The sequence below is a fragment of the Crinia signifera genome, chromosome 9 (genome assembly GCF_055691185.1).
Source record: "Crinia signifera chromosome 9, ASM5569118v1, whole genome shotgun sequence".
NCBI classification, from domain to species: Eukaryota; Metazoa; Chordata; class Amphibia; order Anura; family Myobatrachidae; genus Crinia; species Crinia signifera.
In genome coordinates, this window is record NC_139225.1 from 13,824,473 (window position 1) to 13,847,999 (window position 23,527).

Genomic DNA, 23,527 nt, shown 5'->3' on the forward strand with positions numbered 1-23,527 from the left:
GCAATGCATGACATGCCCTATATAACGCTGTACCGCAGACAGAGCCACTACAGCAATGCATGACATGCCCTACATAATGGTGTACCGCAGACAGAGCCACTACAGCACTGCATGATATGCCCTATATAATGCTGTACCGCAGACAGAGCCACTACAGCAATGCATGACATGTCCTATATACAAAATCATGACAACCAGTAGAAGACTATGTGAAGTATGAAATGATGAACATTAGACACGTGGATGAGGATAATGCAGACCTGATCTGGATAAAATTGACCAGTTATACACTGACCTGCTGTGAAGCACACACCAGCCACAATGAGGGTCTCCAGACCCCAGGCACATGGCACAAGAGTTATACCGCTTGCAACTCTCCACAGGAACGCGGCTGACCTGTAATATAACCAAAATCACTATTAGTGCACCGTGTAAGATACAAAGCGGACGGAACTACTGAGGTGAATGCAGCAGCTCAATGCAATATCATAAAGATCACTTATAACTGTGACGTCTTCTTGCACTATGACCCTCAAGGTGCCCATACACGCACCGATGTCAGTGTGCTGTGCGTTTTGAACTTCAAGGTGCCATGCGATTTTGGCACTTGAAGTGGATGCAATGTGCTGCACTGTGCAGGTGCGATGCAATGCCAGCTTTTTTTTTTTTAAGTTAACAGTCTGTAATGAACATCGCATCGCATGTGCTCCAAAACTGATACGATGCAATGCAATGAAGCACAAAAAGTACTACCTGCAGATACTGTTTGTGCTTTACAATATTGTACCCGCGGGCCGCGCTTCGCATCGCATCCCCGCAGGTACATGGTGCGATTAATCGATGCAATGCGTTTTGTCACATAACAAAGGCCCTCCCCAGTCTGCAGAGCAGGGCGGTGCACCTATAGGGGCCACTACACAGGCCCTCCCCAGGCTGCAGAGCAGTGCGGTGCACCTATAGGGGCCACTACACAGGCCCTCCCCAGGCTGCAGAGCAGTGCGGTGCACCTATAGGGACCACCACACAGGTCCTCCCCAGGCTGCAGAGCAGTGCGGTGCACCTATAGGGACCACCACACAGGCCCTCCCCAGGCTGCAGAGCTGTGCGGTGCACCTATAGTGACCACTACACAGGCCCTCCCCAGGCTGCAGAGCAGTGCGGCTCACCTATAGGGACCACCACACAGGTCCTCCCCAGGCTGCAGAGCAGTGCACCTATAGGGACCACTACACAGGCCCTTCCCAGGCTGCAGAGCAGGGCGGTGCACCTATAGGGACCACCACACAGGCCCTCCCCAGGCTGCAGAGCTGTGCGGTGCACCTATAGGGGCCACTACTCAGGCTGCAGAGCAGTGCGGTGCACTTATAGGGGCCACTACACAGGCCCCTCCCCAGCCACTGTTTACCAGGGTGTTGATTATTAGAATAGGTCGATAGGGTCAAAATGTTGAGTCAGCGAGGACCCCCAATAAGTCTAACTTTTCCCTCGCCATGCTTTGGGATCGGCACACTTTTACGTCCTCCCTCAATGCCAACATGAAGTAACAACAAACCCTTTAAAAAAACAAAAATCAAGAAAAACTTATGTTGGCCTTTTCACGTGTAAAACATTTTCACGTCAACCTTTTGACCCTGTCAACCTATTGGGGTAGAGCTATTGTCTATCAGCCAGAACCAGCTCAGCGTAGCTCAGTGTGATCACACAACACAGTGACCTCGTGTAAGCCGCTGCTGCTTAGAACATGGGTATAATGACCGGGTATTCTGCCAGGAGGTCGGGGTTGTAGATCATTAATAATTCATCATTCAGGAACTTATTTTTGCCCGCATTGCTGAACTCACCTGCTTCTCGCTCAGGATGTAGACAGACTGCCAGTCTGGGCTGAACACCATGTCCCTCAGTATGGGCTTCCCCGGCACCACCACAGCGCTGTCATACAACACAACATCTGCAGGACTGTCCACGCGAATCTGTCAAGGCAAGGAGAACAATGAGATTACTGCCCAAGGACACAAGGAGCTTTGTGTCGCCAGACCCTGTATATCCCACGACCCCTCATACATGACAAGCATCATTAGTCTATAGAACGGTGACAGATTCAGGGGAGCAGAGGGGGGAGGGGAGCGCTGTTTGCACTCACACAAATGCTGAACAATTTGTACAGTAAGGAATTGCTTCCAAGTAAACAGACAGCATCTAGACAAGCAATTGGTAAGCAGTGCATGCCCAGAGGTCTTACGCTTCTCCTCACCTAGAACCTTACAACCACCAGAGACAAGTGGTAAGCAGGGCTTGTAGGAATGCCCAGAGGTCTCACGCTTCTCCTCACCTAGAACCTTACAACCACCAGAGACAAGTGGTAAGCAGGGCTTGTAGGAATGCCCAGAGGTCTCACGTCTCTCCTCACCTAGAACCTTACAACCACCAGAGACAAGTGGTAAGCAGGGCTTGTAGGAATGCCCAGAGGTCTCACGTCTCTCCTCACCTAGAACCTTACAACCACCAGAGACAAGTGGTAAGCAGGGCTTGTAGGAATGCCCAGAGGTCTCACGCTTCTCCTCACCTAGAACCTTACAACCACCAGAGACAAGTGGTAAGCAGGGCTTGTAGGAATGCCCAGAGGTCTCACGCTTCTTCTCACCTAGAACCTTACAACCACCAGAGACAAGTGGTAAGCAGTGCTTGTAGGAATGCCCAGAGGTCTCACGCTTCTCCTCACCTAGAACCTTACAACCACCAGAGACAAGTGGTAAGCAGTGCTTGTAGGAATGCCCAGAGGTCTCACGTCTCTCATCACCTAGAACCTTACAACCACCAGAGACAAGTGGTAAGCAGGGCTTGTAGGAATGCCCAGAGGTCTCACGTCTCTCCTCACCTAGAACCTTACAACCACCAGAGACAAGTGGTAAGCAGGGCTTGTAGGAATGCCCAGAGGTCTCACGCTTCTCCTCACCTAGAACCTTACAACCACCAGAGACAAGTGGTAAGCAGGGCTTGTAGGAATGCCCAGAGGTCTCACGCTTCTCCTCACCTAGAACCTTACAACCACCAGAGACAAGTGGTAAGCAGGGCTTGTAGGAATGCCCAGAGGTCTCACGTCTCTCCTCACCTAGAACCTTACAACCACCAGAGACAAGTGGTAAGCAGTGCTTGTAGGAATGCCCAGAGGTCTCACGCTTCTCCTCACCTAGAACCTTACAACCACCAGAGACAAGTGGTAAGCAGTGCTTGTAGGAATGCCCAGAGGTCTCACGTCTCTCATCACCTAGAACCTTACAACCACCAGAGACAAGTGGTAAGCAGTGCTTGTAGGAATGCCCAGAGGTCTCACGCTTCTCCTCACCTAGAACCTTACAACCACCAGAGACAAGTGGTAAGCAGTGCTTGTAGGAATGCCCAGAGGTCTCACGTCTCTCATCACCTAGAACCTTACAACCACCAGAGACAAGTGGTAAGCAGGGCTTGTAGGAATGCCCAGAGGTCTCACGTCTCTCCTCACCTAGAACCTTACAACCACCAGAGACAAGTGGTAAGCAGGGCTTGTAGGAATGCCCAGAGGTCTCACGCTTCTCCTCACCTAGAACCTTACAACCACCAGAGACAAGTGGTAAGCAGGGCTTGTAGGAATGCCCAGAGGTCTCACGCTTCTCCTCACCTAGAACCTTACAACCACCAGAGACAAGTGGTAAGCAGGGCTTGTAGGAATGCCCAGAGGTCTCACGTCTCTCCTCACCTAGAACCTTACAACCACCAGAGACAAGTGGTAAGCAGTGCTTGTAGGAATGCCCAGAGGTCTCACGCTTCTCCTCACCTAGAACCTTACAACCACCAGAGACAAGTGGTAAGCAGTGCTTGTAGGAATGCTCAGAGGTCTCACGTCTCTCCTCACCTAGAACCTTACAACCACCAGAGACAAGTGGTAAGCAGGGCTTGTAGGAATGCCCAGAAGTCTCACGTCTCTCCTCACCTAGAACCTTACAACCACCAGAGACAAGTGGTAAGCAGGGCTTGTAGGAATGCCCAGAGGTCTCACGTCTCTCCTCACCTAGAACCTTACAACCACCAGAGACAAGTGGTAAGCAGGGCTTGTAGGAATGCCGAGAGGTCTCACGCTTCTCCTCACCTAGAACCTTACAACCACCAGAGACGTGGTAAGCAGGGCTTGTAGGAATGCCCAGAGGTCTCACGTCTCTCCTCACCTAGAACCTTACAACCACCAGAGACAAGTGGTAAGCAGTGCTTGTAGAAACGTCCAGAGGTCTCGCGCTTCTCCTCACCTAGAACCTTACAACCACCAGAGACAAGGGGTAAGCAGGGCTTGTAGGAATGCCCTTCCCTTCAGTTCACAGATAATAGCGTGGCCGTTACCGATGGTATGTATAGTGACTGGTAATAGCAGATGGTACACAAGAGATGAGCTGGAAAGCAGGTAGAAGTAATCAGTGTTAACCGATGGTAGTCGATGTTACCAATGTTTCTCAAGTGATGAGCTGGAATGCTTGGAAGCAGACAGCAGTGATCAGTGCTGACCAATGGAGATAGTAGTAATTGGAATCGTCTGGAGTAGAAGCCAGTAGTAACTAGAGGAAGCCAGGCTGTGCAACAAGATGGTAGAATACACTGGAGTCCGCAAAATCCCACAGGAGCTGGAATACAAGATGCAGCTATGCTGGAGACATCATTGCACTGGCCGGTTGGGTGTGTTTTCCCAGAATCCTTATAGTGGCCAATGAGAGCCGATAGGCTGCAGCAATCAGGCATCATGACTGGAGTCACAGGATTGGTAGCAAAGAATCATGCGACTGCATCCAAGGTGGCTGCGCCCATGTCTGAAACTCGGAGGGAAACCTGGTGCGGTAGTTGCAGGTCAGAAGCCAGTAAGCAAGGCTCAGGATTCAGATGCTGCATCAGAATGGCAGAGGCTGTATGGCTCTATGGCCGCTGGAAGCACCAGCCAGATACCGGTCCCACATGCTATGCAAACACAGCACTGGTGACTTAGACATTGCCCACAGAGGAAGCCTGGAGAAGCAGGAAAGTGCTTTAACAGTCCAGATAGTGACCTCACCGGTCATTTCTATAGGTGGCAGCAGAATGACCGATGGCAGCCATCGTCGTTACACTTTCCATAACTTCTATATCAGCCATTTTCTGGTTTCATCTTTTATTAAAGACAAGCAAAAAATGTCAACAATTTTTTCTCATTTTCTGGTTAGTAAAACACTGTTCCATCACAGGCGGTTCATATTATACATAAAAAAATAAAATTCTGCTGTTTGAATACTTTGATTCTGTTGCTTGAATTCTTGCCAGCTTCGCAGTGCTAGAGACGCGTTGGCGAGAGAATTGCTACCCACAAACAGCACCCTCTGAAAACCACCAACGGGGACCAAACCACCAACGGGGGCCAAACCACCGATTTGGAACTACTGCTCCCAGGAGATACCACTCCATGCCGGTTATCCCCTCAGAGAGGACATCTGCTGGCATTTACAGCTCACTAAGCCCCACCAGAGCCAGTTATCTACCCCCATCATCCACCAATCGGAGAACTATAGAAGATAGTACCGGTACTGGACTTGGGTGACTAGATCACGACAACAGGGGTTTAGTACAATATTTATCTCTACCTCACATTGACTGTATGATTGTCTATAGCGTGGTTACACGCCCGTTTAATTTCACAGTCCGGTCTTCTACACACATTATTAGTGACTGTCAGAGAGCTGAGCGGGGACCAGTCGGGATAATGCAGAAAGTGCTGCTGTTCCCATATGAGAACCAGAACGAGCCCTTACAGCAGCTTTAGTCAGTGACTAGTAGGTAACGCAATTGTACAGTGAGACAACAGAAACGTTCCTTTCACGCCAGGCTGGGGGTTGGGTGTCTGGAGGCTGAAAGGAAATGCCAGCTGAAGTGTAAGAGATAGAAATGTGTGTAAAACGGGAGATTGCTAATGGCTTCCAGCTGGGAGGAATGGAGGGCAGCGGGCCTCTGATTTCACACCCTCTCCCCTGGGCTGGCTTCCACATTGCGCCCGGATTCAGTACAGAGCACACAAGGGCTCTGCCAAGCTGATTTGCACCACAACCTGCTGGTACCTGTAGTTCCACAGCACCTAGAGAGAAGGGCTGCTAATCTCTGCCACACACCAGCAGGCATCAGATACAGTACAGCGCCCACCCACTATGTAGACAGATCTGAAGCTCCTTTACCTGGGAGCTTCCCAGGAATCTGATCTAACTCTGGGCTAAATCTTCACTCAATTCACTTCAGATACAAGAGAGAGATGAGAGAGGGACAGAGAGACTGATTCCATAATACAGACAAGGAGAAGCCCAGGGAAAGGAAAATGCAAAATTCAACTAAAGTGGAGCATCAACACCCCCCTCCATTTAAATTGGAGTAGACTTTACCCTATAGCAGGCAATTTGAGGTCTTTGTAAGATTAACTCTGGACATGTACCCACTAAGCATACTGATGTCAGCAGCATAATACTGCCAGTGGGGAAAAACATCACCATTATAAAGACGCAGTTCAAGTTCAATGCAGCGATATGGAAAAACCAACGGGTACTTGTGTATCATCACGGTGCCCAGTTTTGTTATGTACGGCACCGTAAGGAAATCGCAAGATTTTGCGGTGCATGCGATCTGATTTTTTAGTGTCATTTATTCACTGCTCTGTCAGCTCCAGGCCATCGCATCGCATGTCCCGCATGCGATTTTATAGGGTGTGCGATGCCATTATATTAGCTCTACAATAATATGATTGTATGGCCCCAAAATAGGTTTAACGCACCCCCTCACTATCCACGCCACCCCGAAGCGTGACGAGCCCTGCGAGGGGCGGCGGAACGCGTCCTACGACCTTTTCATTACCCCACTATCCCCGTCGGCATGGAGTTGAATTTATATAGTGTGGCGAGCGCAGCGAGCCCGAAGCGTGGCGAGCGAAGCGTGCCCCGTGCTCACCATGCTTTGGGCTCGGTGGCTCGCTGCGCTCGCCACACTATATAAAGTCAATTCCACACCGATGTGGATAGTGGGGGAATGAAAAGGTCGGGGACGCGTACCGCCGCCGCTCGCCACGCTTCAGGGTGGTGTGGATAGTGTGGTGGGGGGTGCGTTAAACCTATTTTGGGTGACATACAATCATATTATTGTATCCCTAATTTCATGCCATCGCACACCCTATACAATCGCATGCGATTTTGCGGCAGACGCGATGCGATGGCCCGGGGCTGAGAGAGAGCAGTGAATAAATTACATAGGAAAATCGCATCGCATGGTACTAAAATGGCCTATGCAATGCGATGCGATCTTCTTACGCAGAACAGCCCACTAAGCGCCGTACTAATACACAAGTACCAACCAGACTGTGCTGGACAAGGGAACTCTCAGTGGTCCTTACATAGACATTGATGCACCAATATCACTGAAAATCTGAATGATGGATGTGCTACAAATCCCAGATAAAGTCACTCACCTTCTTCAGAGTCCCAATGCGAGTGCCCACGAACACCACAGAATGCCCGTTGTAGCTGTACGCGGCCACACTAGCCATGCCATCAATTTTCTCTTCAAACAGAGGCAGGCCCTCAATCACATTCAGACCCCCAATTGGCTGATTCAGCGCCATTCCGCAGAAGCCATCGTGGATAAGTATAGGCTGGAAAAGAAGACAGGTGAGGTGATTACATTCGCCTGATGGAAGCGGCACTAGCACTAGCTGCTAGGTCACAATATGGCTGCCTGCGCTGGGCGCAGACGCTGAACCTGAGCTGAGCGTCTGTGTGAAATGTTGGTGGTGCCATTGGCTTAGTGACCCCAGGCTTACGGCCCTCTTTAGTGCTGTCAATACTCCATACTGTTATTACTGGCAAAGAAGCAATGATCAGAATATCCCAATGTATTTCCCGATTACATACATTGTAAGGCTGTGTGGCCATGTCACCATACCAGATAGTGGTACCACACGTGGACAAGCATTAGGTCATCAGGCCATATTAGTGTTCATTCTAGCAACCGCCATATTTGAAAACCCGTGCAGTTCCTCTTCCCCGCCTGGGGTGTCACTGTCTGCCGTAGTGCAAGCCAGACCTGTGCTAGAAGCACCACAGCAGACAGCGACACCCCAGGCAGGGAAGAGGAACTGCATGGGTTTTCAAATATGGCGGGTGCTAGAATGAACACCATACCATATGTCAACACATGAAAAAGGTCAACATTCCTTAGGTTATCATGATCAAAAGGTCGACATAAGTTACAAGTTTTTGCGAAAGAAAAGGACTTGTTGATACTTTACCACCCCAGTGTACGTGGAGGGTGAACAGAAGAGGGTGCCGAGCAGTGAGGCACCATGCCCGAAGCATGGCGAGCGGACGCAGTACCTTATACAGATCAACATAAACACCAAAAACTCATGTCGACCATTTGATCCTGTCAACATAAGAAATATTGCGAAAACCGTGGTTCTTTTTTTTAAACTTTCCTTGTCCCCCCGAGCAGACGTAGAGCGCTCATACATCCAGAAGCGGATACCGCCAGGCTGAGTGTATGGCATACACCTGGGGACAGATACCCTGCGCCAGAAGCGGATACCGCCAGGCTGAGTGTATGGCATACACCTGGGGACAGATACCCTGCGCCAGAAGCGGATACCGCCAGGCTGTGCGTATGGCGTACACCTGGGGACAGATACCCTGCACCAGAAGCAGATACCGCCAGGCTGAGTGTATGGCGTACACCTGGGGACAGATACCCTGCACCAGAAGCGGATACCGCCAGGCTGTGCGTATGGCATACACCTGGGGACAGATACCCTGCGCCAGAAGCGGATACAGCCAGGCTGAGCGTATGGCGTACACCTGGGGACAGATACACTGCACCAGAAGCGGATACCGCCAGGCTGTGCGTATGGCGTACACCTGGGGACAGATACCCTGCACCAGAAGCGGATACCGCCAGGCTGTGCGTATGGCGTACACCTGGGGACAGATACCCTGCACCAGAAGCGGATACCGCCAGGCTGTGCGTATGGCGTACACCTGGGGACAGATACCCTGCGCCAGAAGCGGATACCGCCAGGCTGTGCGTATGGCGTACACCTGGGGACAGATACCCTGCACCAGAAGCGGATACAGCCAGGCTGAGCGTATGGCGTACACCTGGGGACAGATACCCTGCAACAGAAGCGGATACCGCCAGGCTGAGCGTATGGCGTACACCTGGGGACAGATACCCTGCACCAGAAGCGGATACCGCCAGGCTGTGCGTATGGCGTACACCTGGGGACAGATACACTGCACCAGAAGCGGATACCGCCAGGCTGTGCGTATGGCGTACACCTGGGGACAGATACCCTGCACCAGAAGCGGATACCGCCAGGCTGTGCGTATGGCGTACACCTGGGGACAGATACCCTGCACCAGAAGCGGATACCGCCAGGCTGTGCGTATGGCGTACACCTGGGGACAGATACCCTGCGCCAGAAGCGGATACAGCCAGGCTGAGCGTATGGCGTACACCTGGGGACAGATACCCTGCAACAGAAGCGGATACCGCCAGGCTGAGCGTATGGCGTACACCTGGGGACAGATACCCTGCACCAGAAGCGGATACCGCCAGGCTGTGCGTATGGCGTACACCTGGGGACAGATACCCTGCACCAGAAGCGGATACCGCCAGGCTGTGCGTATGGCGTACACCTGGGGACAGATACCCTGCGCCAGTAGCGGATACCGCCAGGCTGTGCGTATGGCGTACACCTGGGGACAGATACCCTGCGCCAGTAGCGGATACCGCCAGGCTGAGCGTATAGCGTACACCTGGGGACAGATACCCTGCGCCAGTAGCGGATACCGCCAGGCTGAGCGTATAGCGTACACCTGGGGACAGATACCCTGCGCCAGAAGCGGATACCGGCAGGCTGTGCGTATGGCCTACACCTGGGGACAGATACCATGCACAAGAAGCGGATACCGCCAGGCTGAGTGTATGGCGTACACCTGGGGACAGATACCATGCACAAGAAGCGGATACCGCCAGGCTGTGCGTATGGCGTACACCTGGGGACAGATACCATGCACAAGAAGCGGATACCGCCAGGCTGTGCGTATGGCGTACACCTGGGGACAGATACCCTGCACCAGAAACGGATACCGCCAGGCTGAGCGTATGGCGTACACCTGGGGACAGGTACCCTGCACCAGATGCGGACACCGCCAGGCTGTGTGTATGGCGTACACCTGGGGACAGATACCATGCACCAGAAGCGGATACCGCCAGGCTGAGTGTATGGCGTACACCTGGGGACAACCTTTTGGCAGTGTCAACCTATGGTACGTCGACCATTTTTAGGTGTCGGCCTAGTCACTGAGGACCATTAGTGGTCGGCCTAGACATTGTCTATCATCTACACTGTGACCATTATCACTAAGAGAACGAGACGGACACTGCAACTATTAAACATTATATAGGACTTCAGGGTGTTTTTTTTTTTTTTTTTACCAAGATGGGAGTTCTTTTGGAGATTGGTTGTTGCTATGGGCAACCACTCAGATTATATTATCTTTTAGAACACTCCAGATGTTGTTGAACTACACATCCCAGCATGCCCTGCTACAGTTTTGCTATTTGGCCATGCTTAAACTGCTGCAGGGCATGCTGGGATGTGTAGTTCAACAACAGCTGGAGTGTCAAGGTTAGCCATCACTGTTCTAGAAGGTGCTAAATAAAGAAGTGGATTCGGATTGGTTACATCCCACATTCCATAGAACTCCTGGATTAGTAAAGAAACTCCTGAAAGTCAGACCCACAAATGGCACAGAATGCGCCACGTACATACGGCTAACCTACCACAAATCACTGGGCGTACAAGCTTTGAAGTGGGTTCCAGTGAAACCATAGAAAATTACAGTTCCAGCAACCAAGGAGAAATGATAGCTGTCAGAGCAGGGTGAGAAAGGAGCGAAAAGGCAGAGAATTGAGGGGGAGAGAGCGAAACAGGAGCGAGAGAGCAGCATCAAATGCAGATGGTATCAGTCTGCACAATAGCAGCGGCAGTATTAGATTTACAGCTGTGTACGTTCCCCAGGCCTCCTGTTCTGGCCTATTTGCAGTCCTCTGCTATTTCGGGGCATAATTGAATGGATACCATAAAGTGAAATGTGCACAATGAGGCAGAGTAGTCTGGGAGTCACTTTCTACAGGTGTGTAATAGGATCATATTGTATCGCCATAGGTTAGAATGCATATTAATTAGTGAATCCCTCATTGGCTAATATTTGTGGACAACAAATACCAATGAATCAGCCCGAAGTGTGTGTGTGTGTGTGTGTGTGTGTGTGTGTGTGTGTGTGTGTGTGTGTGTGTGTGTGTGTGTGTGTGTGTGTGTGTGTGTGTGTGTGTGTGTGTGTGTGTGTGTGTGTGTGTAGGTCTGTCCATCAATTCCTTGGCATGGAGCATGTTACACAGGAAATGTTGGCTACAATCCTATTAATCTTGTTTAAGTGGCAGCAGCACTATTTGCCTTTCCCAGTTCCGAGCATAGCGTCCTTGACAAGCCAAAATCATACAAAAGGAATTTAATTAGCTCACAGAGCACCTACTGGAGCAAGTTGTACTACGAAAAAAATCAATTTTTAATAATGTTATACATTAAGCAACAAATCTTCACATGTGCCTTTAACACTCAGCAGTGCATTGCTTCGTCCTCACAGGCAGCAAGAGACCAGCCCAGCCTGCACCCGCCACAAGCAGGGAGAGACCGGCCCAGCCTGCACCCGCCACCAGCAGGGAGAGACCGGCCCAGCCCGAGTCCGCCACCAGCAGGGAGAGACCGGCCCAGCCCGAGTCCGCCACCAGCAGGGAGAGACCGGCCCAGCCCGAGTCCGCCACCAGCAGGGAGAGACCGGCCCAGCCCGAGTCCGCCACCAGCAGGGAGAGACCGGCCCAGCCCGAGTCCGCCACCAGCAGGGAGAGACCGGCCCAGCCCGAGTCCGCCACCAGCAGGGAGAGACCGGCCCAGCCCGAGCCCGCCACGCGCAGGGAGGGACTGGCCCAGCCCGAGCCCGCCACGCGCAGGGAAAGACCGGCCCAGCCCGAGCCCGCCACGCGCAGGGAAAGACCGGCCCAGTTCCAGCACTTTCTACCACAAGAAAACAAGGTCTCGCGCCCATCCAGATTTCTTACCGTATTAATGCAGGGCAGTTCTTTATTAAGCAGCCATGGCAGAGATAGTCTTCCCTCCCCACGGTAGCAGGACTGGATCCTCTCCTTAATGCGTTTGTTGATCTGGCTGAGGGTGAAAAGGCAAAGAACGGACTCACGTGGTGGGTTGGACCTGTTCTTCTGTCCTTGTGAGAATACGGTGTACAGTACAGATTCATCCTCCGGTATCCCTAGCTCTTGTGCCAGTTTCTGCCCCGGCCGGTTAAGATAGGCGCTCTGAATGAGCCTATATTCTACCCCATCTTTCGTGCATCCAATGGGAAACTCTACATAGGAGTAGAACTCGGGGTCTCCAGAGCACATCCGCACAATCTTAGAAGTGAAAAACTTCTCCCCGGTGGCATCCAGCAATGTCTGTTGTGTGTCCAACTGTAAGGTCAAAAAATACACAAAGCCACCACTGACGAAGCCATAAACATAGTATATGTCAAAAGACGGGTGCAATGAGAGGGTGTCCGAGGGGACCTTTATCTGCGAAGACACAAACTCATCTTGGTACACCAGTCGGAACATCTCCTCGCTCTCCTCGTTTCTCACAAGCTTGCGACTGGAGAGAGTGGGGAAATACTCCGATTTGCCGTCGATAGAAGTGCCAATGAAAAGTTTGCTCTGCTCTGCATCTTGTTCCACAATCACCCCAGTCATGGAGTCCGGCTCCCTTGCCCCCGATAAATAATGCTCCTTGCGGTGGTGGGGCTCTCCCAGCTTGAAGAGATTGTCTACCCTTAGGAACTGACAGATACCTTGCCAGACACTTCCACAGGCCACCACTCTATTGCCTGTGTAGTCGATCAACAAAAGTCTATTGACATTGTCAGAGGGAGAGAGCTTGTGAGTGCAGACGCGGACAGAGGGCGGAGGGTAGCAGCGAGCGTTATCGTCAATAGGGCCGGTCAGGTGAGAGCGCAACTCGGTCAGGTTCTCTGACAGCTTGTAGACTCGGTTGACTGCACCAATGTAGACGTCACCGGTGTGCTTGTGCACGGCGAGGTGTGTGAGTGAAGTGTCAGACACTGTAAAGCTCGGGAACGCGGCCACCTTGGTGACCGCACACAAAAGAAGAAAGTACAAAGCAGGAAAGTCCTTTGACTGCCCCATGATGTTGTGTCCTTACTGCGGAGGTCAGCCTGCTGTGCCAGTATCCAGAGTGTCCGGTCAGGGTCCACATTCAGCCGAGCACTGGAGAGACTGCAAAACAAACACAAATACGTGTTATACACGGCACCTATGACACTGGATAGTCATACACATCTGGTGTACAACAGGAAAACATCAGATCAATAAGTGCAGCTATAGGACGCTTATTTTCTCTACTTTTTAACCATAAGCCCCTAATCATTGGTTGACCGGCCCTTATTCATCCATAAAACATCCCTTAGAGCTCTTACTGGAAAGACTAACAAGCAGCTGTTGCAAATGCAGTGACAGCAACAGGCTCCATGCCCACCACTAAGCCATCCCGTAACCCCACTGATACGCCCCAGCACTTCTGGTCTGCATTATGCCATGACACCTGAATGCGTGCTAGAGTCAGAGGCAGTTACCTTCTGCACCACATGGACTGGACCATGGAGCAAAGTTACATAATTCACTCTTATTGTAGTATAGCGAGATAAGGCAATCATATGGTGCCCCAGTAACCGCCACTCCCCCCCCCCATGCCACCCGGTAATCTCCCACTCACCCAGAACAAAAGGGGTGTGTTCATGTGGGATCTGAGGGACTTGAAGCATGAAGGAGTACGCCCAGGGAGGAAAGCAGCACAGACATTTTGGGGTAAATCGGGTAGTACAGTGCATTGTTTTAGGAGAAAGCAGGTGCTGTGCAGACTCTCAGAGGTGTCTGTAGCGTGTACTGTAATTCCAGGGAATTTTATGCTCATTCGCAGGTTAGAGGGCCTCACATGTAGATTGCTGCAGATTCCTGGAGTGCAGGGTCTGTAACATGTGCGGAGATTATTGGATCACCTACTGCCTGGGTGGGCCGCCTGTACAGAACGCGTAACAGAGGTTACACAGTATATGAGTGAGCGATGCATGGGGTAAAAGGGTGACAATTTAAATGCTATAGACAAGATTGTCAACTACATTAACAAATATTTAAATTCACTAGGAACTAGTTAGATCACATTGGTAGAATACATGGTCAGGATCAAATCTTTAGAACACCGATTCATCCCACCAACCGTTGGCTCATAAATATCTCTGGAACAGTCACATCACAACCTGTGGTACCAAAGTGTCCAGGCCTCCTGCACCACACAACTGGAGGCCGTTTTCCCCATTTCAGCAGCACTGCCAAAAATCGGCAATGCAACTGGGAATTGGGAAAAATAACCTTGATTCCTCCAACCCGGCCTTAGAGGGAACGGCAAACGGTGGCAATAGGTGGCAGATGTATGGGTCCCATAAGCGGAAGCACACATTATGGGGTCAGTAGTGGTCAACGCTCTTGGAAAAGCACAATGCCTCCACCGTGTTCATTAGACACCTCCTGGGGAGTTATACTCCGGTATTCTAGAGTGTTGATGAAAAGTGATAACGTGCGTGGAATCTAAGCTCTGTGTACATTCTATGTGGCAAATATTTAGAAGGAACTCAATTGACGGGGATCTTGTGAAACTGAAGTTACATTTGGAGACAGTTCCTGGTGCTAAGATTTCTAAACTGTGTCATTCCCTATTCTGGTTGAAAGCAGATCGGTTAAGTTTCTATGTATTCGGAAATATGGCGCCTTCACAGAAGAAAGCAAAGTGCTGTTTGACGCCATCTTTTCTGAACATATCGCTGGAATTGTAGGTGGCTGCCACATGCAGGATATCTAGCATACACCAAGCGCCTGATATCACATCACTATATTTAATTGATGTTGTTTTCTCATTATGGGCAGTCTTCCCCACCAACAGCGGCTTAAACACAACTAAACTAATGGGCGCAACATGAAAAGTCCAGTTTAAAAATCGCTCAACCGGATGACTTTTCATGCAACCGGATAACTTGCTACCCAGGGGTAGCAAGCTGAAATTATGTTTGTGCATACATTGGTATAACCAATTGAATAGTGCCAGCTGGTGCGAAGACGGGCTCCAACAACTGAATGCTGTTGATGTGTTAGTTACAGGATTACAAATCATTCGGCACAAGGGCTACACTTCAGAATTAGACGGATTCTGCGCATCCAACTACAGCTTTGATCAAATCTTTATGTAGAACAAACTTCGCTGCGCTGGTCTTTTTGTCTTGGTCACTTATTGGCGTCATCCTCCTGCCACTTAGTGTTTAGTTCCTGCAGAGGTCAGAGGTCAGTACAATTAATATGATCTCGGACCAGCACAGGCCAAGGCCACCTCACCTGCCGGGTCCTTACCCAAAAAGAAATGGCTAAGTATTGCAAGTGCATCACTATCGTGCGAACACTTAGCTACACAGCCACGTGCTCACATGCTGAGGGTAGACCCTGGTGGAAGGGGCTGCATGTGACTTCATGTATCCAACCGCAGTGCCACGGACAGTCCGGACACTCCTGTGTTGTCAGATGCAACCCCCCGTGATACCTTAGACCTCAGTTTTATGGCTTGCACATGTGTGCTCTGACGTGCGCGCATTCGTGGATTACTAAAAAAAAAGTCACTGAATCGCATTTTTTGTTAATCTACGCCCAACCTGAATTAGGCCCAGAGACTATCCAAGGCTGGTTGGAACAAAATCCTGGTTATGGATGAGAGCAAATGACAGTTGACCATTTGCTTGGAATTGCTGGAAAACTGCCACTCATCCATAACCATGTTTTTGTTCCATCCAGCCAGATCTGAAGATAAATCTTACTAGTGTATGGGCACATTTAGAGCCATCCAGAGAGAACAACAACACAGCACGTACTGCAGCTACAGGGCATGAAGTCCGCTGAGCCTAGATATTAGATATCACGGGCAGGATACAGTGGGCACAAATGGCAGCAAAAGCTATTCATCCAGTGACAAACATATACTCCTAGACGGCCATAGCCACAGAACTAGACTTCATACTGGAAGGCCACGGAAACAACCACGGGAACAAAATGTTACATTGCAAGGCCACAGTCTCATCCATAGCCACAGGACAAGGCGTCAATATGATACGGTCGCAGATGCAGGGCCAAACCCATAGGACCAAAGGTAAGATCACATGGCATCGAACTGCCACACCCATAGCCACAGGACCAGACGTCACATCACAAGGCCACACCCATAGTCATAGGACAGACCGTCACATTTCAAGGGCACGGTAACAATCACGGGACATCACATGCCCACACCCATAACCACAGGTAATGTCACGTTGCACAGCCACACCCATAACCACAGGTAAAGTCATGTTACACAGGAGGATCAGCGCCTATACATGTTATACAGGAGGCTCAGCGCCTATACGTGTTACACAGGAGGATCAGCGCCTATACATGTTATACAGGAGGCTCAGCGCCTATACGTGTTACACAGGAGGATCAGCGCCTATACATGTTACACAGGAGGATCAGCACCTATACATGTTACACAGGAGGATCAGCGCCTATACATGTTACACAGGAGGATCAGCGCCTATACAGGTTACGCGGGAGGCTCAGCGCCTATACATGTTATACAGGAGGATCAGCGCCTATACATGTTACACAGGAGGATCAGCGCCTATACATGTTATACAGGAGGATCAGCGCCTATACAGGTTATACAGGAGGATCAGCGCCTATAGATGTTATACAGGAGGATCAGCGCCTACATCTGAAATAGAGATATAGAGGCCACAGATTGGGGCAGGAAATGCAGGGATAGCGCAGAATGTGAAGTCTGGGAATGTGGAGAAGAGACAGCATTTCCCCACACCTGGCAGTGACAGGGGGAGCCGGAGCACATTCCCATCACATGAGGAATAGCAGATCCACCACCAAATAAAGCCAGGCTTTATGAATATACAAGAATTAAATTGATCATTTTATTTATACAGCACTTAACAGATTGCATGAACACAATACAGAGACCATGACGATTCTGAGCATGGAGATACTAAGCATGGGGCAGAATATTTATCCTCCCCACGATGGGTCCAGGTGCACGAGGTAGGATTACACGGGACAGGACAGACAATGCCGGGAACAGATGACATTTAATGGGATGGGTAGGAATACTAGGCAGGATCCTGTTCCACAGGACACTGCCGTTTTCGATATACACAAAGTACCAGGAGGCAGATTTATCAAGCTCGGTGAAGTGATAAAGTGTCTGGTTTTTATCACCGGCCAATCAGCTCCTAACTGTGAGGTTACAGGCTTGGTTTGAAAAATGACAAAATGACAGGTAGGAGCTGATTGGCCGGTGATAAAAACCAGACACTTTATCACTTCACCGAGCTAAATAAATCTGCCCCTAGGTGAGGCAGCGAAGTTGGGTGCACTACATGGGTAACTGTGTGTGCATAAGCATGACATGGAAAGAAGACATAACAGGGTTTCCTAGCCACGCCTGCATTCCCAGCATTTTTCTAGGCATGCCTGCATTTCCCTGGACACTCCCACCGGCTTCCTAGCCACGCCTGCATTTTCTGAGACACGCCAAGCATTTTTCCGGACACTCCCACCAGCTTCCTAGGCACGCCTGCATTCCCCCGGACACTCCCAGCGGCTTCCTAGGCACGCCTGCGTTTCCCCGGACACTCCCAGCAGCTTCCTAGGCACGCTTGCGTTTCCCTGGACACTCCCAGTGGCTTCCTAGGCACACCTGCGTTTCCCTGGACACCCCCACCAGCTTTCTAGGCACGCCTGCGTTTCCCCGGACACTCCCAGTGGCTTCCTAGGCACACCTGCGTTTCCCCGGACACTCCCACCAGCTTTCTAGGCACGCCTGCGTTTCCCCGGACACTCCCACCGGCTTCCTAGGCACGCCTGCGTTTCCCCAGACACTCCCAGCTGTTTCCTAGGCACGCCTGCGTTTCCCCGGACACTCCCACCGGCTTCCTAGCCACGCCTGCATTTTCTGAGACACGCCCAGCATTTTCTGAGACACGCCTGCATTTCCCCAGACACTCCCACCAGCTTCCTAGGCACGCCTGCATTTCCCCAGACACTCCCACCGGATTCCTAGGCACACCTGCGTTTCCCCGGACACTCCCACCGGCTTCTTAACCACGCCTGCAATGCAACCCCCCCTCCCCCATAACTATATATAAGGAACACTTACAGGAGCATGAAGGAGCCAATATAACAGTATTGCTGACATTTACATTTGTCATTTCCCATATAGGAGGCTATGGGATACTGTACATTAATAAGAAATATATCGAGCCTTGGCATTAGCAAGTGAGGACCCCTCTCTGTGTGCACAGCCTGGGGATGGGACAGGAAGAGGGAGCCGGGCAGCATGTACAGGACATGTACAGGACTCTTGTGCTGGGATGTGAGGATCAGGGAGGCACAGTAGCACAGTGACAGATATCAGGAGATAAATGAGAAGGCCGGGGGAATGAGCAGTGAAATAACAGAACCGGCAGTAAACCCATCAGCATGGGCTCCTGCCTGCGTACATCATTACAGGAGGGGGGGTTTGCCGGTTTCCGCTTGCAGTTTCGTCTGTCCACACACTAACCCAACGTTCACCTGCAGCATTCCGCCACGTCACTCGGGCTGTGGACAGACGTGATGTCTATTCTATCCACAATGTAGCCATGTTCTAGGTCAGTCAGCAGGGGGGGGGGGGGTGTTAGCCCTCTACAGCTCTCAGTGGGCGCTAGGGACCGACTGAAGCCCACCTGCCAGTGCCCAGACCCAGAAGCACAGGGAAATGGATGTATGATGTGATGGAGACACAAGTCACAATGCCAGCCAATCAGAAGGAGATCATTCTCACCCCAGGCAAGAAACCCTGGAAATTAGGACTGCGGAGTCATTGGTGGGCACAGAGATCTTCCCACAGTCAGGGTAGGTGCTAGAACCAAGTGGGCTGCAGGGCCACCAATATCACAGCCACGTGACCCGCCTTATTAGGGGGTGTAGGATAGGGTTGCCCAGCACACTGGGGGAGATGGTACCCAGGTGGCTCACAGACAACGCCTAGCCTAGACCGTCAACAGATCAACACCAAGATGCATTTTTCTATGTTTTTTTGGGGGGACTTTTTCAAGCTTTACCATCCACGTGGACTCCGACTGGGAACCATGCCCCGAAGCTAGTCCTGCGAGGGTACGAGTTACTTTATTTGGGGGTCCTCATAGACATTTTCCATGTGGACCTAGTGCACCGCAATGCAGCGTTCTCTCAAGCCCAGCTACAAGTCATGCCATGTCTACAGGGGTCTGAAGCACTCTGTTACTCTACCCCCCAATGCCATAGGCCTTCTATGCAAATACCGGGCGGGAGCACCTAGGAGCTCAGAGAGGAATGAAGAGCTCATTAGAGGGGAATTGCCTCTGAGCACACAGCCAGACAAACACAGCTCTGATCTGTCATTTATAGTGAGAGGGACGTGACAGTCCCGGCAATGCCGGCCAGAAGGGACGTTTCCTTTCTTAGTCTCATCCGCGAGGACAAAGTCTGTTGGTCAGACATCACTTTTATTGACAGGGCCCTGAAAGAGGCTTTCTGAGGGAGCCAGATTTAGAGGCATCACTATAGGGAAGGGAGGGGTGACCAGGACGGGGCAATGTCATCATCAGGCCCATAGCTCCCGCAGGTTCCATAGCTCACGGTTACCATTCCATTGGAAACCAGTTTTGGCAGCCTCCCGTGTGGTAGATGCAGTGCAGTTACTGTACACACATCACCGGCTGATCATACCCTCTTAGCCTACTCCAGGGACGTACAAATTGGTGGCGGTATGTGGTCAATAGGTCATACACAATGCCAACAGACACAAAGGTCAACATTGCAATCAGCATGACAAATAAAGGGAATTGGGATTGGCGGAGTCCTGGGACATGGCTCTACAATCTCGGGCAGTCGACCTTCAGTTGCCGACTTAATGCTTGTCGACTTTATGACTGTCAACCTAGTGACCGTATACCTTGGGTAGCAAGTACCAGTCTAAAGCTTGGTACGTATTACACGTTAGGTCGGGAGCAATGGGACCCACGGCGGTGGCAGCATTGGCAAGCGCTGTTGGGTGTAACGAGCGATCCCTTGTGATATCATGCATGTATGCGAGCGCCCATCATCAATGATCTAGTGCGTACACAGTAGACGACATGCATGAAAATATTGTTTCCGATCATCGGTATTATGCATATCTAGTGTGCGCACCTTAAGGGGGACGATGTGTGAGGTCATCGTGCAATGAATCATCGTACACTTGTGCTGTTATCTGTAAGACTCCGGAGTGATCCATCACGTGATTATACAGGGAACACTATACATAGTAGGGGATTTATATATAATGGTGGGAGACACATAGCAATAACCGGCATTCAGAACACCGACGTTACTTACCCGTGTAATGCCCTGTAAGGGAAGGCTGCATGGTGTGGGGGCTCTGTACATAAGGCAAAGGAGACTATATACAACGCAGCAAGCTATTTGGATAAACCCCCTCCCAGTTTACTGCCAATTAGAGGGAGAAATAGTACAGCTGAGGATTGAGGCTGCGTTACCATGGTGACCAGGCAGAGTGCAGAATGAAGGTGATGACATCACTGTACTATTATGGGATGGATGTAACAATTTTATCAATCTAGAAGAACCAGACCTCCCCCAACTTATATATTGTATACTGTAGAACACAGAGGGATCATATTCAACACGAGAAATGACCCTAGGGACCCCAAATTCAGTCACACGCAACACGTCTGAGGGGGGGGGGGGGCAATTTCAGTCACATGCAACGCACCCAGGAGTGGGGATGCCATTTCAGTTACATGCAATAATCCCTGGGGGGGCTTCCAATTCAATCACATGCAACACGCCGGGAAGGGGGGGGGGCTTCCAATTCAATCACACACAACACGCCCTGGGGGGGCCTTCCAATTCAATCACATGCAACACGCCCGGGGGGGGGGGGGGGGGGGGGAGGGAGGCTTCCAATTCAATCACATGCAACACACCCGGGGGGGCTTCCAATTCAATCACATGCAACACACCCGGGGGGGCGCTTCCAATTCAGTCACATGCAACACACCGGGGGGGGGGGGGGGCGCCTTCCAATTCAGTCACATGCAACACGCCTAGGAGAAGGGATGGGGGTGACCTTCCAAATCAATCACATACAACACGCCACGGGGGGGGGGGGGGGGGGGGGGGGGGGGGGTTGGCCTTCTGATTCAGTCACATGCAACATGCCCTGGGAGGCTGTGTGTGTGTGGGGGGGGGGGGGTCCCCAATTCAGTCACATGCAACACACCAGGGGAGCGGGGTGCAAATTCCATCAAATGTGTATTGTTAAAGACAGAGTCAGTCACCTGTACTGTGTGGGGACCCAGAATGACAGTGTCCAGTCACTGAGGTCATAGTAACGTTATCACCCAGGAATAATGCTCCATCATTAATCTGAGGAACGGGTTACAGATGTCACTATACTATTCCAATACTGCACCCTGCCCAGCCATCTAGCTCCGGCACATCATACCACTCTGCTATTCCAGTACTGCACCCCGCCCGGCCATCTAGCTCCGGCACATCATACCACTCTGCTATTCCAATACTGCACCCCGCCCGGCTATCTAGCTCCAGCACATCATACCACTCTGCTACTCCAATACTGCACCCCCCCGGCCATCTAGCTCCGGCACATCATACCACTCTGCTATTCCAATACTGCACCCCGCCCGGCTATCTAGCTCCAGCACATCATACCACTCTGCTATTCCAATACTGCACCCCGCCCGCCCATCTAGCCCCGGCACATCAGATCACTCTGCTATTCCAATACTGCACATCTAGCTCCAGCACACCATACCACTCTGCTATTCCAATACTGCACCCCGCCCGCCCATCTAGCTCCAGCACACCATACCACTCTGCTATTCCAATACTGCACCCCGCCCAGCCATCTAGCTCCGGCACAGCATATCACTACTATTCCAATACTGCACCCCGCCCGGCCATCTAGCTCCAGCACATCATACCACTCTGCTATTCCAGTACTGCACCCCGCCCGCCCATCTAGCTCCAGCACAGCATATCACTCTGCTATTCCAGAACTGCCCCCCGCCCGCCCATCTAGCTCCGGCACATCATACCACTCTGCTATTCCAATACTGTACCCCGCCCGCCCATCTAGCTCCGGCACAGCATACCACACTGCTATTCCAGTACTGCACCCCGCCCAGCCATCTAGCTCCGGCACATCACATCACTCTGCTATTCCAACACTGCACCCCGCCCGCCCATCTAGCTCCGGCACATCATACCACTCTGCTATTCCAATACTGCACCCCGCCCGGCCATCTAGCTCCAGCACATCATATAACTCTGCTATTCCAATACTGTACCCCGCCCGGCACATCATACCACTCTGCTATTCCAATACTGCACCCCGCCCGTCCATCTAGCTCCGGCACAGAATATCACACTGCTATTCCAATAATGCACCCCGCCCGCCCATCTAGCTCCAGCACAGCATATCACACTGCTATTCCAATAATGCACCCCGCCCGTCCATCTAGCTCCAGCACACCATATCACTCTGCTTTTCCAATACTGCACCCAGCTCCAGCACATCACACTGCTATTCCAATACTGTACAGCGTATCTCTCTGCCGTTCTGACGGTAAAGCAATAATTCGGTTCCTGTGAACTACTGCAATGTTTCCTACATGCAGTCATCAAGCAGCCTAGCAGTCCAGAGTTTAAGGATATCAATGTTTGTGCACAGATGATATCATCTATTTCATATACCAAGTGTCACCTGTGCTTAAGCATGTGGGATCTCACTCCGCTATAAGACTACCGTAGGCAACACATGGTAACACCTGGACTGTAAGTGTGCCTTAAGGACCGAAAGCAACTAATACCCCTTTCACACCAGCCTAAATTCCAGGGTTGGGCCCTGGTGCAAAAGGTTCCCGGGCCAAAATTCCTAGGAACAATTTGACGGGATTTCAGCCCTGCTAGCTAGTAGGGTTGCTCCCGGGCCCATCCCGGACTACAGGCTGGCGTGAAAGATACTTACCCGGCATCCCAGCTTTCTGTCGATTGTGTGGTGGTGAAGCAACACACGCTCAGCGCCGCTGAGGATTCTGCCGGGCGAGTGCAGGGGATGGAGTGCACCCCCACCCTCCCGAAGAGGCGGCAGCAGAGCGGCCGGGGGCTGACGGCAGTGCCCCCATGTCCACACAGA

At 51.3% G+C, this 23,527-nt stretch overlaps 1 protein-coding gene across 1 annotated transcript in view; it reads right to left on the reverse strand.

Annotated features, from left to right (window-relative positions):
- Window positions 1-23,527, reverse strand: part of PLXNA3 (plexin A3) — an 83,265-nt gene that overhangs the window by 53,562 nt on the left and 6,176 nt on the right. Inside the window, exons 2-5 of the mRNA XM_083161065.1 lie at window positions 12,196-13,422; window positions 7,490-7,672; window positions 1,842-1,970; window positions 296-396 (exon numbers count right to left, since the gene is read on the reverse strand). Coding sequence (XP_083017191.1) covers window positions 296-396; window positions 1,842-1,970; window positions 7,490-7,672; window positions 12,196-13,332 — 1,550 coding nt within the window. The 5' untranslated portion in view covers window positions 13,333-13,422. The remainder of the gene's footprint in view (window positions 1-295; window positions 397-1,841; window positions 1,971-7,489; window positions 7,673-12,195; window positions 13,423-23,527) is intronic.